The sequence below is a fragment of the Peromyscus maniculatus genome, chromosome 4 (assembly GCF_049852395.1).
Source record: "Peromyscus maniculatus bairdii isolate BWxNUB_F1_BW_parent chromosome 4, HU_Pman_BW_mat_3.1, whole genome shotgun sequence".
Lineage (NCBI taxonomy): Eukaryota > Metazoa > Chordata > Mammalia > Rodentia > Cricetidae > Peromyscus > Peromyscus maniculatus.
Genome location: NC_134855.1, coordinates 159,092,027 through 159,107,542, shown reverse-complemented (window position 1 = coordinate 159,107,542; position 15,516 = coordinate 159,092,027). Strand labels below are relative to the sequence as shown.

The 15,516-nt window shown below is 43.5% G+C and overlaps 1 protein-coding gene across 3 annotated transcripts in view; it reads right to left on the bottom strand.

The window, feature by feature from the left end:
- The window catches only part of Prpf6 (pre-mRNA processing factor 6), an 88,836-nt gene that overhangs the window by 2,765 nt on the left and 70,555 nt on the right, over nt 1–15,516 (bottom strand). For 2 of the 3 annotated variants that reach the window (XM_006994585.4, XM_076571425.1), the window contains 7 exons: nt 8,068–8,189; nt 6,356–6,494; nt 4,620–4,739; nt 4,072–4,248; nt 3,247–3,380; nt 2,264–2,355; nt 691–805 (listed from right to left, as the gene is read on the bottom strand). In XM_006994585.4, coding sequence (XP_006994647.1) covers nt 691–805; nt 2,264–2,355; nt 3,247–3,380; nt 4,072–4,248; nt 4,620–4,739; nt 6,356–6,494; nt 8,068–8,189 — 899 coding nt within the window. The remainder of the gene's footprint in view (nt 1–690; nt 806–2,263; nt 2,356–3,246; nt 3,381–4,071; nt 4,249–4,619; nt 4,740–6,355; nt 6,495–8,067; nt 8,190–15,516) is intronic. The other variant, XR_006071765.2, reaches the window with a different exon arrangement.

Sequence of the window (15,516 nt, the reverse complement as noted above, 5' to 3'; positions counted from 1 at the left end):
AGGGTTAGCTGTGGCTTGTTCTGTCTCTCTGACCATCCAGCATTTCACCCCAATAACTGGCCCTGGGTTTGATTTTATTAATAAGACTCTCTAAGATTCATGCTACAAACTGGTTCTAAGGCTCTGCCTCCACCACCACCACCAGTGGCACAATCCTGTGCTGGGAGGTGATAGGAGATCACTTGATGGCATTGTAGATGACCCATGGCTAATCACTTCTGCACTCCAAGACAATGGATTACAGTCAGGGTTACTCCCAGGACCAGATGAAAGGGTCTGACTGAGTTCTGCTAACACAATCAAAGTAAAAACTTGGTTGAGGCTCCTTCAAAGGGGCTTTGCTTAATACTTAAATTCTGGGTGGATCAATATCAACAAATCTGTCCAGCATGTATGCCAGGACCCATTTGGTACTGAAACAAAGAGACCAGCCCCATCAGAAGCCTGGGGCTGAGAAAAAGCCAAAAAACCCAGGAGGCCTAAGAAAAGCGGGGTAACCAGACAGATGTCTAGACAGTACCTCAAGGCCTCTACCAACAGAATGCTGCCCAGAAGACTGAAGCAGGAGTTCTGGCAGCTGAGGCCCAAGCCTCTCATCCTGCAGACAAAGTCAGCAGAGCCAGGCAAAGATACTGGCAAAACGACACCAGGACACCAAGGATAAGCAACCACAAAAGAACTACTACTCACTTAGCCACAGCTAAAAGCACATGGGGATCATGTTCACATTTCTTCAGGGCATCCACACTCTTGGTCTTTCTCTGGGGCCTTGCCTCAAGGAAGACAGCTTCAGACCACAGGATACCTGAAATTCAGAGGCAAAAATCTACCCTCACTTCTGGCTTCAGAAATGCACCCTCTCCCTCAGGCTGCCCCAAAAGAGTGTACTGAAGGCAACCACAAAGGCCTCAAGTATCTACCTACAAAGTAACCTCCTGAATTACAGCAGCCTTGCCAGAACAGACTGGACAGTGTTCTGGATGATAGATGCAAGTTTTCATTCTTACCAAGTCAGCAAGCAGGCAACGGGCAATGGTAGTCTGAAAGCGCTATCACATACTGCTGTTAAAAATAGACAATAGCAGCTGGGCGGTGGTGGTGCACGCCTTTAATCCCAACGCTCAGGAGGCAGAGCCAGGCGGATCTCTGAACAGGTTCAAGGCCAGCCTGGTCTACAGAACAAGATCCAGGCCAGGCACCAAAACTACACAGAGAAACACTGTCTTGAAAAACCAAAAAAAAAAAAAAAAAAAAAAAAAAGACAATAGCCTCCAGGATGGTAGGGTTACACAGAGAATTCCTGCCTCAAAAAATAAACAAACAAACACAAGGACAATAAACAGGCATGTAACACATGCCTGTAATCCCAGAATTTGAGAAGCCAAGAGCTGAGGCAGAATGATCATGATTTAAAAGCCAACCTAAGCTACAAAGTAAGAGTCTAGGAAAAAACAAAACAAAACAAAACAAAAAAACTACCACTACTAGCACCACAACAAAAAACCTTAGCCAGGCATGATAACATAGGCTTGTAATCTTAGCACTAAAAGTGGAATCAGAAGAGAAAGGAATTAATTCATCAAGGCCAGCCTTTATTGCATAGTGAGTCTGAGACCATAATGGGCTACATAAAACCTTGCCCCCTGCAAAAAAAAAAAAGCATCAAATACCTAGTGTAACTTTAATTCAGTTCTGTATAATAACATAAAATACTACAAATGCTAAGAGAAGAGATTCCTGAGTAGTAGGTTAGAGGCACTCTCTATTTCCTCCTCTTAAACTTCAAATCTTTTCAAGTGACATATACATTTCTTTTCTTTCTTTCTTTATTATTATTAATTATTATTATTATTATTTTTAAAAGAGACAGGGTTTCTCTGTGTATCCCTGGCTGTCCTGAAACTTGCTTTGTAGATGGGGCTGGCCTCAAACACAGAGATCCACCTGCCTTTGCATGCACCACTACCACTACCACCCAGCTACATTTCTTATATACGGCACGTAAGTAAATAATAAAAGTTTAAACTTGCCCCCCCCCCAAAAAAAAAGAAAGAAAGAAAAAAAAAAGATAGTGCTTCATAACATGAAATCAAATTGTCCCATCCTGAGACTGAGGATTTAGTCTGAAGTCCTTTGTAACCAAATCAGTAAAGCTAGACTAAAATGGGACACACAGATTGTGTCTTAAAGGAGTCTTTAGGAGTCAGTAAATCTCATCCCACAGATTGCCTCTATGCTATATCAGACAACCAGAAGTCCTTACCAGAATTGGGGCACTCCTGCAGTGCCTTGGCCATGAGTGTGTTGGCAATGTTCTTCAGCCCTGCCCGGTACTCCAGCCGCACTGACTCCAACCTAGGAAGACAGGTCCAGGGATGTCCCAGCCACACCTATCATAGCACAACCAACTACTCCAGTTGGCCTTCTGCCAGAGACCCTTTTAAAAGTCTTTTATAATTTTTACTTTATTATTGTTGTCATGCATGTGTACATGTGCCACCACACACATGTGGAAGACAGAGGACCACTTTTGGAAACTGCTCCCACCTCTGCTCCCAATGGGTTCCAGAGATTGCCAGGCTTGCTCAGCAAGCACTCTTTCCACTGAACCTCTTGCCAGCAAAGGAAGGCTTTTGTCTCTTGGAAAGTGGCTGGAAATCCATACTGTTCAGATATAGCAGCATTGGTATCCACAGCCTGGTACTAAGGCAGAAGCTGCATCTGAGATTCCAGGCCCCAAAGGATCCAAATATAAGTGAAAACATCAGAATGAACCCAGACCATACTGGATTATCACATGAGAGGCACCTAAGAACTACCTCCTCAGCAGTGCCCTCTCATTCCAGCCTAACCCCTGGCTGGACTCTGCATCCATTACCTGTAATGCAACGTGGTCCAAGCTGGCATAACTCACTACCCTCCTGTTCTAACCTCCCAGGTAACTAGGATTACAGGTGCACACCACCATACTCTGCTCCCTCTGGCAAGTTTCTTCATGTTCCTCAAGGTCTTGCCTATGGTACCTCTTCTATAGTCCACTTTTTCAGTTTCATTCCCTGACATCTTAGAGGCCTTCACCAGAAGCCCACTCACCATCTAGACCCAGCTCTTCCAAGGAAGGGACTGTGACGCCTCATAGAAGCTGTCACTTACTGTTGTGCCTCCGGCAGCCTGGGCTGAAATGAAGAAAGAGCTGAGAGAGGACAGGCTCTAAAGGGGGAGCTGAGCCAATTACCAAGGACTCACCATAGCCCAGGATTCTTTGGGTTTTTTAGACGAGACTTCTCCAAAATGGCCCGAGCACGAGTTAGCTGCCCAATCTTTTCCTCTAGCCGGGAGAGTAAGAGCCACAGTGGTGTGGAGTGAGGACATTTCTTCAGCTGTGACCAAAAAAAAAAAAGAGCAAAATAAGAGCTCAGAAAGCATCCACAAAATTGTGAGAATTGTAGTCAGTTTCCAAGAACATTTCAAGGCTGTTAGGCATATACTTCAAACTCTCCATGTGGGTTTACAGACATAGCTCTGTGTTGTGCACATGCAAACAGGTGTGTAGCAGTTTACTGTAGTTGTATTGTGCACATGTACACAAAGGATGTCTGTAGAACTTTGTGTGTGTGTCATGCACATGTGTATACAGGACGTGTACTTGTACATACACAAAGCATACATTGAGTGTACATTATACTACTTTTGATGTACCAAACCCCATATATTCCAAACATATGGTGTGCAGCTTTGTAGAAAGAAAAAGATAGTACCCATAGCAAAAGGAAGGATAAAGGTTCAGTCCCAAGTACAAAGTTCTATCACACACCACTGGCCCTACACTTCTTTCAGAGGTGTGGGAAATTGACCAATGTCATGCTGCTGAGTTCCCTGAGACATCTCCCTCCCTCCCCCCAGACAGAGTTTCTCTGTGTAGCCCTGGCTCTCCTGGAACAACTCGCTCTGTAGACCAGGATGGACTAGAATTCACAGAGATCCGCCTGCCTCTGCCTCCTGAGTACTGGGATTAAAGGTGTGTGCCACCAGCCACCTCCTGGCCCCTGAGACATCTTGACAGAGGCTCACCCCCTGATTATAGGCCTCCCGTGCCTTCTCCATCAGTTCCCCCTGCTCTTCAATTTGCCCCTTCATCATCCACAGCTTGGGAAAGTCTTCATAGTGCCTCAGAGCCTCCTCACATAGTTCCTGGGCAGCAGTGATGTTTCCCAACACCCACTCCAGCTTCACAGACTTCATGAACACCTGCAAAGTAGACAAGCACTGTCACACAGAATACTTCCACCATTTATCTGGATGCTAACTACCTTCACATCATACACATCTGTCCTGTGCCTCATAAGCTGTTATACGTAGTTCTTTTGTGTATACAAAAGGAATGCTTTTGCTCTGTACACCAGGCTGGCCTTGAACTTACAGAATCCACCTGCCCCTGCCTCCCAAATGCTAGGACTAAAGGTATATGCCACCACCGCCCAGCTAAAGAAATGTGTATTTTAAAGCCCAATAACAGGGCTGTCGCATGGGCTGTCCTACTCATCTCACTCCTTCCCAAAGCCATGTATGAGCCAAGAGGCACCCTGCCAACCCCGCCCTACCCACCAGTCACCACTCACACGGGCAGTGGGTGCGCTGCTCCGTGCCTTGGCCAGCAGCCTCCGGGCTCGCTCGTATTCATTGTTCTCTGACTCCAGCTTCACAGCCGCCAGCCAGATCTCTTCGCTGTTGGGATTGGCCTGAAGAACAAGCACAGCTGCATCAAAAAGGCTCAGCACAGAAGTGACCAGGGCTAGATCACACTTAATCAAGAACAGGCAGTCTGAGAACTGAGCTGGGCCTTATACTGATGCAGGACTAGTATGTTCCTGCACAAGCTAAGGGATGTGCACCTCATCCAGGACCCAAGCTTACTTGGGAGGAAAAAAAGAAAAAAGAAAACCACATCTGTTTTACTCTTGTACAGATGAAGCCTCCATGGCACTGAAGTGACGATGCTGGTGTTGCAGAGCCGCCCTCTCCACGGTCTGTCTAAATTCTGCATGGCCTCTCAAACTGAGTGCATCACTCATATCTTTGTGTTAGGACCTGTTATATCTAACTTCATCCCTTCCCCTGAGCTAGCCAGCCATACCATTATGCCCATGTGGTCAGGGTAGATCAACGTGCAGATAATGAAGTGTTAAGGGCTCCCACAGGCATGGACCAAGCTACACAAACTCAGAGTCCAGGGGACTAAAAGTAGTGCCCTCAAAACTTGTACCCACCCTCCTTAGAGACTTCTGCAACATGGCCATGATGTCTATAGTTATGGGAAAAGAACCACCTTAGAATTCTGACACACAACTAGAGGAGAAAACTGTATGTGGAAAAGACATCAAATATCCTGCACAGCACTATCACCTATTCCTGTAGTCTCTCCAGGTAACAGCTGGAGCAAATTACTGACCAAAGTTAGCTCTTCTGGTGTTTAATCACAACAGACAAACTTTACTGCTGCCCTAGGTTATGATACCAGACTGACATTTATATAACACTACAATTTATCAAAAAAAATTTAACATGTTATCATAAACTATAAGGACTACTTTTTTGTGGTAAAATGTGTTTTAGATGTTACATGGGGTTAGGGAGCACTTTGCCCGCTGAGCACCGACATAAAAGCCAGGCAGTGTGTGTCCGTAACTCCGGAACAGACGGTGTAGACAGATGAATTCTCAAGACTAATTGGTATCCAGTTGAATCAAAATGGTGAGCTCTAAGCTCCAGTTCATTGAAAGATCCTGTCCTTAAAAACAAATAGGGTAAGGCACCACTCAGGAGGCAGAGGCAAGGGGATCTCTGTGAGTTCGAGATCAGCCAGTCTATAGAGTGAGATACAGAGAAACCCTGTGTGTGTGTGTGTGTGTGTGTGTGTGTGTGTGTGTGTGATATAGGAAAACACCCTAGGTTGACCTCAGGCTTACGCGCACTTCTGACCATCACTACCACACATACACACTATATGTATTATAATAGCTAGGCCTAGTTAGGCCAGGTAAGTGTAGCTGTTTTAATAGGGCTCCACTCTTACAAAGGTACTAAAGCATCCAGGCAGCTTACATCGTGGTCTTGTACTCTGGAATACCTGACCCATAGTCATACAAAGGAGAAGGGACTAAGAGGTCAATGTTGCTGGTTAGGATGTTCCTCATGCTTTGGCCCCATAGACGAGGCCATCTACAGAATCCAGGGTCTCTAGACTAGACCATGGCAGATCCCAAGGAATATGCACAGGATAATTTCTAAGGCCACAGTAGCACCATAGCTGAGTTTGTGTTCATGTTCCCTCCCAGCACAGGCATCCCTCACCTACCTGGAAGGCCAGGGCCAAGATGCTCCTTGCTGCAGGTACATCCCCTGCCAGCCACTTGGATTTGGCACCCATGAGCCACAGCACCTCTGCCTTGGGGCAGTGGGCCACAGCCCTTTGCAGGAGTGCTTCCAGAGACTCCCTGCAAGATAAAGGCCACAGTCACTAGGTCAGGGCCATAAACAGGGCACACAGCCATCAGGATGCTGAACAGACAGTTACCACTCCAAAGTTCGGCACTATTAATGATTTACAAGATTTTACGATGGGGAGAGTGTGGGGAAATCTTTCTTTCCCATAAAGAATCTAAAATCAACTACTGAAGAGGGCTCTATAAAGCAAAGCATTGTTTAAACAGCAGAGCCCTTTATAGCCACGTATCCTGGGGGCAGTGATAACATGGCAGTCTGGTGACAGTGAAGGCCCTTTTATCTTGAAGCACAGAGGACCCTGGATTCATTGATAAAGATTAAGGTCCCTGGCACCCAACCCTACCCCCCTTAAAAAAAAAAAAAGGTCTTATTGAGAGTGATTTTAGGACACTACTGAGTAAGAATACTTGTCAGCCTTGGATACTGTATATGAAATCTCTGGATTATCTATGGTCCATCATCTCTTGGTCACACCACCTTCACTGATGACCCCTATGGGCCTCATGTGTTCAGCAGCAAGTCAAAGAACACACAAAATCATATCACACAGAAAGTGCCTACAGAAGCAACACCATGTTCCCCAGAGACCTGGGCCCAAGTATTGATGACTTTCTTCATCAGCCTGGAAGCTAGCAGCAAAGAAAAATATAGGTTAGTAGGAGGAAACTAACTATTGAAACACTTGAGTGGATAGCAGTTTACATTTAAGCTATGAGTTATGAGGTCTCAACCCATACCTGACATGATAGGATCCCATGCAAGTCAGCACTTAAGACTGTACCAAGTGACATTCTACAAGTTGGGTCATTAGAATTGTTTTAGAAAGTCCTCAAGTTTCCGAAGGAGTTAACTCTGAAATACCAAGCCAGCTGGCAGGGTAAGAAGAGGTCCTGTAGAAACTAACATTAACTAACACCAGAAAAGAAACAAGAACTCAAAGTCCCAGCTGCAACACTGGTGAAACCAGCAAGGTCTGTGCCCACCCAACTTAGGCAAGAGCTGAGGACCCAGAAGAGAATGACATAGGGTGCTCAGGGACATGAGCCCAATACCCTAGGGAGCTACACATTTAAAACAAGAAACTACAATGCCTAATTTAATCAGCATTTACAGCCAATAAGGCAGACTCAAAGGTTTTTCCAATTAAAGAGTACAATTAAAGAAAATTGTCAGGGACCTCCTTCTGTGTACAAAAACCAGCCAAACCCCGGAAAGTCAGTGCAGCTTAAATGAAAAACAGACTGCATGGGCTCTGACACTGTACCGCCCACTGCTGAAGACAGTGCCCATGCACTAACAGCCTGCATTAGACACTCCTAGACCCATGAGGCACTAGTAAAGGACAGACTTCCTTGATGCCTTGGTTTCTTAACTATAAAATAGTGACAATCTATCATAGAAGGGCTATAAAGAATGAGGCAGTTTCAGAGTCCCAAGGGCCACAAAAGTGTCTACTTTCATTGTAACCTGCTCATGATCACAGAGGGACAGATCCCTGATCTTCAAGAAAGTGAGGTTATAGTTCAGCACCATGCAGATAGAAAGTAGAAGCTGACCACATACCTGGTACCATGGTTCTTCTCAAAGTACGCAGCTCGTAACCACACACTCTTCTTGCTGGGGAAGACTTGCAGGGCATAAGCATAGATGGCCCGTGCACACTCCAGGGCACTGTGAGCCACGCACTAGAGCAGGAAGACACTGTGAGGAAGGCAGTTTAGGACTGCACAGGGCAGATAATACTTTTTCAAGCCTCTTGCAATCTAAGTAATGACATCTGGTAACAAATGTGTTGTGGCACTGATCTAATTAAACTATAATCTAAGACAAGGACACCTGAGAATGGGGACACAAATGCTTTTAAAAAAAAAAAAAAAAAAAAAAGTCCAGAAGGCACCCATCTGGTCCCTTGGCTTGCAAGAAGAGCTGGTAAGAGGAGTACCAGTTTTTACTTGCAAGATAACAAACGCACACAAATATGTACATATGTAGGGCTAGAGCTAAGGCAATTGTGTGTGTGTGTGTGTGTGTGTGTGTGTGTGTGTGAGAGAGAGAGAGAGAGAGAGAGAGAGAGAGAGAGAGAGAGAGAGAGAGATCATACGCTGCTTTTTAATTAGGAATACTATATATTTTCCATTAAAAGGATTAAGCCATTCAAAACCTATACCAGACAAATCAACACAAAGAGGATGAGAAGCCTACCCATCTAGTAGAACACAGCAGACACCATTAGGCTCTGCTTCCTTCAAGTTTCCCTACCCCCACCTCATTCTCCAATACCAGGGATTGAATCCAAGGACAGGGTCTTGTAATGACAAACAAGCATTCTACCATTGAGCTACATTCTTCACCCTTTTCTATTTGTTATTTTGCAATAGTCTCACTCAGTTCCCAGACTGGCCTTGAATCCACAGTCTTGTCGTAGCTTTCTGAACAACTGTGGTTACACCCTGGACCATCAGGCCTCGGTCCTCTAGGGTTTTGTTTGTTTGCCTGTTTGTTTGTTGTTTTTATATTCAAGTGATTTTAGGGGTTGGAGAAATGACTCAGTGGTTAAGAGCACTTGCTATTCTTACAGAGGATCCAAGTTTGGTTCCCAGCACAACAAATCAGGTTGTTCACCCATAACTCCAGCTCCAGGGGATATGACACCCTCTTTTGGCCTCTATAGGTATCTCCAGACACATGGCACATGTACACATACACAAACAAACATTCATTTACATAAAGTGATAGGCAGGGGCTGGAGAAATGTCTCAGCAGTTAAAAGCACTGGTTGCTCCTCCAGAAGACCCAAGAGTTTGACTGCCAGCACCCACATGGTGACTTACAACAATCATCTGTAACTCCAGTCCCATGAGATCCAGCACTCACTTCTGGCCTCCTTGAGCACTGAACACACACAATATACAGACATACATGCAAGTAAAAATATCCATATGCGGAAAAACAAAAGACCCAGGATAGCTAAAAGAATCCTATACGATAAAGCAACCTCTGGAGGCATCACCATCCCTGACCTCAAACTCTACTATAGAGCCATAGTAATAAAAACAGCTTGGTACTGGTATAAAAACCGACATAAGGACCAATGGAATCGAATTGAAGACCCTGACATTGATCCATGCACATATGAACACCTGGTTTTTGACAAAGGAGCCAAAACTATACAATGGAACAAAGAAAGTATCTTCAACAAATGGTGCTGGCATAACTGGATGTCAATATGTAAAAGATTACAAATAGATCCATATCTGTCACCATGCACAAAACTCAAGCCCAAGTGGATCAAAGACCTGAACATAAATCCAGTTACACTAAACTTAAGAGAAAAGAAAGTAGGAAGCACTCTTGAACGCATTGACACCGGAGACCATTTCCTAAATAAAACACCAACAGCACAGACCCTGAGCACAACAATTAATAAATGGGACCTCTCAAAATTGAGAAGCTTTTGCAGGACAAAAGACACAGTCAATAAGACAAAAAGACAGCCAACAGAATGGGAAAAGATCTTCACCAACCCCACATCTGACAGAAGATTGATCTCCACAGTATATAAAGAACTCAAGAAACTAGACATCAAAATACTGAACAGTCCAATTAAAAAACGGGCTAAAGAGCTAAACAGAGAATTCACAAAACAAGAATCACAAATGGCTGAAAGACATTTATAGAAATGCTCAACATCCTTAATCATCAGAGAAATGCAAATCAAAACGACTCTGAGATACCACCTTATACCTGTCAGAATGGCTACGATCAAAAACACCAATGACAGCCAATGTTGGAGAGGATGTGGAGCAAAGGGAACACTCCTCCACTGTTGGTGGGAATGTAAACTTGTACAACCACTGTGGAAATCAGTATGGCGGTTTCTCAGAAAATTAGGAATCGAACTACCTCAAGACCCAGCTACCCCCACTCTTGGGCATATACCCAAGGAATGCTGATTCATACCATAAAGATACATGCTCAGCTATGTTCATAGCAGCACTATTTGTAATAGCCAGAACCTGGAAACAACCTAAATGCCCAACGGAAGAATGGATGGAAAAAATGTGGTACATATACACAATGGAGTACTACTCAGCAGAGAAAAACAATGAAAGCATGAAATTTTGCAGGCAAATGGATGGAACTAGAAAAAATCATCCTGAGTGAGGTAACCCAAACCCAGAAAGACAGTCATGGTATGTACTCACTCATAAGTGGATTCTAGATATAAAATAAAGAACAATCAGACCACAACCCATAGAACCATGGAGGCTATATATATATATAGCATGGAGGTCCCTAGGACGACTGTGGCTTATAATAAATTTCGGTTTTACTCAATTATTGAAAAAAAAAATAGTCAAATGAATGGAAACACATGAACTATGAACCAAAGGCTGAGGGGCCCCCCCAGCTGGATCAGGCCCTCTGAATAGGTGAGACAATTGATTGGCTTGATCAGTTTGGGAGGCAACTAGGCAGTGGGACCAAGGCCTGTGTTCATTGCATGAGTTGGCTGTTTGAAACCTGGAGCTTATGCAGGGACCCTTGGCTCAGTCTGGGAGGAAGGGACTGGACCTGCCTGGACTGAGTCTACCAGGTTGATCACAGTCCTCGGGGGAGGCTTTGCCCTGGCGGAGGTAGGAATGGGGAGTAGGCTGGGGGGAAGGGGAGGAGGGGGGAGGGGGGAGAACAGGGGACCCCGTGGCTGATATGTAGAACTGAATGGTATTGTAAAATAAAAAAAATAAATAAATAAAAAAAAGAGAAAAAAATATCCATATGCATAAAATAAAACAAAAAAGAAAGAAAAAGTGACAGCTAATGGGCCAGTAAGATGGCTCAGTGGGTTAAAGCACTTAGCACCAAGTCTGACAAGCTGAGTACAATTTCCAGGACTCACATAGTAGAAAGAATGAATCAGGTCTCATGCAAGTTTGTCTTCTGACTTTTGCATATATGCTGCAGCATGTGTGTGTGTGTGTGTGTGTGTGTGTGTGTGTGTGTGTGTGTGTGCGCACACACACACACACACACACACACTCAAAAAATTTTTTACTGATAGATAATATCAAGTAACAAAGCCAGTCACCAAATGCAATGACAACTCCAATAAGAGATAGTTTAACTGATCTTCATGGTGACCATGAGACCCAACAACAAATTGGACAGGTTCAGACACTTGTTTTTAGGTTCATAGACGACTAAGGTCTCCCCCTCTGGAAGAAATCACTTTCTTCTATGTTCTGCAGACAGCACTCAGGAGGCAGAGGCAGGTAGATCTCTGAATTTGAGACCAGCCTGATTTACAGAGCAAATTCCAGGACAGCCAGGGCTATACAGAGAACCCTGTCTTAAAAAAAACAAACAAACAACAACAAAAAAGGAGGTATGAATCTGGGAACAAGTTAATATAATGTCCACTAGGGACAACTAGGGACAAACTATTAAAACTGTAAATGACAAAACTGCCCCAAGTGGAGCTAGATGTGGTGGCACACACCTTTAATCCCAGTACTTAGGAGGCTGAGGCAGGAGGAGCTCTGTGAGTTTGAGGCCAGCCTGGTCTACACAGTGAGCTCCAAGTGAGACAGACCTACACAGTAAATTCTCTTTAAAAAAAAAAAAAAAAAAAAAAAAAAAAAAAAAAAAAAAGCCCAGGTGGAGCTGTCCTCACAGCTATATACACACCATAGGGAAGTTATCTGGTCATCCAAAACCCCTCCAATGGTCAGATATCTTCATAGACAGAGATGCCAATGGGCCTGTGAGTGTCCAAGACCCACAATGTATGTTGAAACAGGTGTAGAAGGTACAGAGGTATTCCAAGATTTTGATCAGACCCAATCCTTGGCCTGACTCTGGCTCAACCACCAGAGAAATCAAGAAGGGCCTTTTCTTAGGTGTTATATCCTGACTAGGAGTATCTAGAGGGGTCAGACTCTAGACAGGACAAACCTGGTCTAATACTCTTCTGTGTGGCTGCTGGCCAAAGCAATGGGTTCAGTTGCAACGATTTTTAGAACCTCTATTGCTTTAACTGCCTATAGTATCAAGTAATAGCGCCCAGGGCCCACAGTAGGAAGGAACACTAGGAGAGCACCCCATGTTTTAAGCACACTAGAAACACTGCTTCTCATTCCTGCATGAAAAAGAAAAACAGCTATGGTTACTGAGTAAATGTGGTTAAGTGACAATAAACAATGAGAAAAGCTGGGCATGACAGTACATGCCTGGAATCCCAGCACTCCAGAAGCAGAGAGAGGTAAGAGGATTCTGAGTTCAGGCCAACCTAGGCTACATCAAAAAGCAAACAAAGAAAAGAAAGGAAGAATGAAAAAACTAAAATCATTCTTGGATTTCTCACATTTGGTGTCTAATAAAGGCTCCAAATTTATTAAAGGCAATAAAGGAGAGAGATGCAAAGCATGTCATTCTGTGTTCAGAATAAAGAAGTTGTCACAACCAAGTGTTAGGTTCTTTTAGATACAAAGGAATTTTCACTCAACACAGAGAACATATGTTTACTGTTCTCTCTATATGTATATTTTTTATATACATATTTTAGTACTGCAAGTTGAATGTCTTGTTTTGTGTGTGCTAGGCATATGCTCTACCACTGAGTGATACTTCCACCCCCAACATAATGAAACCCTTTTGACCTACCTCTAGACTCAAAGAGTAAAGCTTGCATTAGCATATATAAGGCCATCCATAGGCTGCAAAGCCAGTACCTGAGTTCGTTGTCATAATGCACATACTAGTCTCAAGAGATTCACACAGAGACAGTACAACTAAAAGATGAATCATTGTTCTACCCAGATGAAAAGAAACAGGAATGTTCTTTATTACTATGCAGTATCAACTCACAAAATGTTTTTTAAAGGGCTGGGGATACAGGTCCATAGTACAGCATTCACCTAACATGTACTAGGCTCTGGGTCTAATTCTTGGTACCAAAAATAATATGTAAACTAAAAACATCTGAGCTGAACAGAAGGCTGAGGCAAGAGGATCACAAGTTTGAGACCAGCCTAGGCTACACAGCAAAATCTTTTCTCAGAAAAGCAAAAACAAAGACTGGGGACATAGCTCCATTGGTAGAATGGTTCCTGGCCTGCCATTTATAAGGTCTTGAGTTCAATCTCTAGCACTACATAAACCAGGCATACTGGTTCACAACTATAATTCTAGTACTTGGAAGGTGAAGGTAATAGGATCACCCTCAGCTACCCAAGAAGTGTAAGGCTTGCCCACAAGAGATGTTATCTCAAAAAAATAAAAGCAGGGCCCGAAGAAATGGCTCAGCAGCTAGAAGCACTGGTTGCCTTCTGTAACTCTAGTTCCAGGGATTTGATGCCCTCTTCTGGCCTCTGTGAGCACCAGATACACATGTGGTCCACAGGAAGCCAAACCACTCATACACATAAATAAATAATAATGCTTTAAAAAACTAAAAACCAAATCAAAACAGAAAACCTCCACTTGGCATATACCATAGAAACAACCATTTCAGTGAAAAACATTGTTCATTACTTTGGCTCAGAGGCTCTTGTCTGTAAACTGTGTACTTGGGAGACTAAGGAAGGATTGTTGTTCGTTTGAGGTCAGCCTATGCTATATAGTAAGACTGTCTTTAAAAAATAAATAACCAAAGAAATAAAAAAATTATGAACAAACAACAAGAACAACAAAACCAACCATTATTAACAGACCCTCGAACTAGTAAGTTGATGTTTGGTGAATACCAACATAATTTCAAAATGCTTTCTCAAAAGTGCTTGCTAATCACAAAGGAAACAACAGTAAAAATACAATAAAGTCCTAAAAGCTGCTACCTGGGACAGCTAGTCAGACTGAACAAGTGTTGGGGAATATTGTTTTAAGGGGTGTTACTTTTGTTTCTCTTGTATCTGTTTAACTCTGTGAAGCTGTGTTACTGTGCCTGTCTAAGACACCTGATGGTCTAAGAAAGAACTGGCCAATAGGAAGGCAGGAGAAAGGATAGGCAGGGCTGGCAGGCAGACAGAATATATGGAGGGAGAAATCTGAGAGAAGGGAAAGGAGGATCCAGAGAAGAAGGAAGGCTCCAGGGGTCAGCCATCCAGCGACACAACCAGCAACCGAGTAAGAGTAAGATTTACAGAGTAAGAGAGTGGAAAAAGCCCAGAGGCAAAAGGTACACGGGGCTAATTTAAAATTTAAAGTTAAGCAAATAAGCCAAGCTAAGGCTGGTCATTCATAAATAAGAATAAGCCTCCAAGTGTGATTTATTTGGGAGCTGGGCAATGTCCCCACCCCCACCCCGGTCCCACATAAGAGTAAAATACCAATAACAAACAAAAACAAAAATAAAATAAAAAAGCTGTACCTCTGTAGAACATCACAATCAGAACTCAACAGGTATACATATTTGTGTATGAAGGAAGATCTGACACCTTACACTGCCAAAGACAAACCTCAACCAAGCCACAAGCAAATATAACAGATAGCCAGGTCAAATGTAGTCTGTAAAACCGCTGGCCTCTAGTCCTCAAAAATTCAGACTTAGGTAGGAGATATGGCTTAGGGTAGAGTACTTGCCCAACATGTCCAGGCCCCTGGTTCCACCCTAGCACCACATAACTAACCAACCAAATAAATAATAATAAGATTCATGAAACAAAGACAGACTTAAGCCCTGTTAAGGCACCTTCTCAGGTTGACCTGAGGCTATGATCCTGCAAGCATCTAAAGAGAATATAGTTTTGTTCTCTTTGTTACTGTTTAATTTTACTACTACAACACTGAGGGCCAACACAGAGGGTAAATAAGAGTGTCTACTGCCAGGGCCTGATGACCTGAATTTGATCCCCAGGACCTGCAATGATGGAAGGAGAGAACTGACTTCTACAGCCGGTTCTGTGGCTTCTACTTTTCATGCAATGGGATGCATATACCCACACACATACACAAACACAAAATAGATTTTTTAAAAAAATCTTTTTTTGGAGACAGGGTTTTTCTATGTAGCCC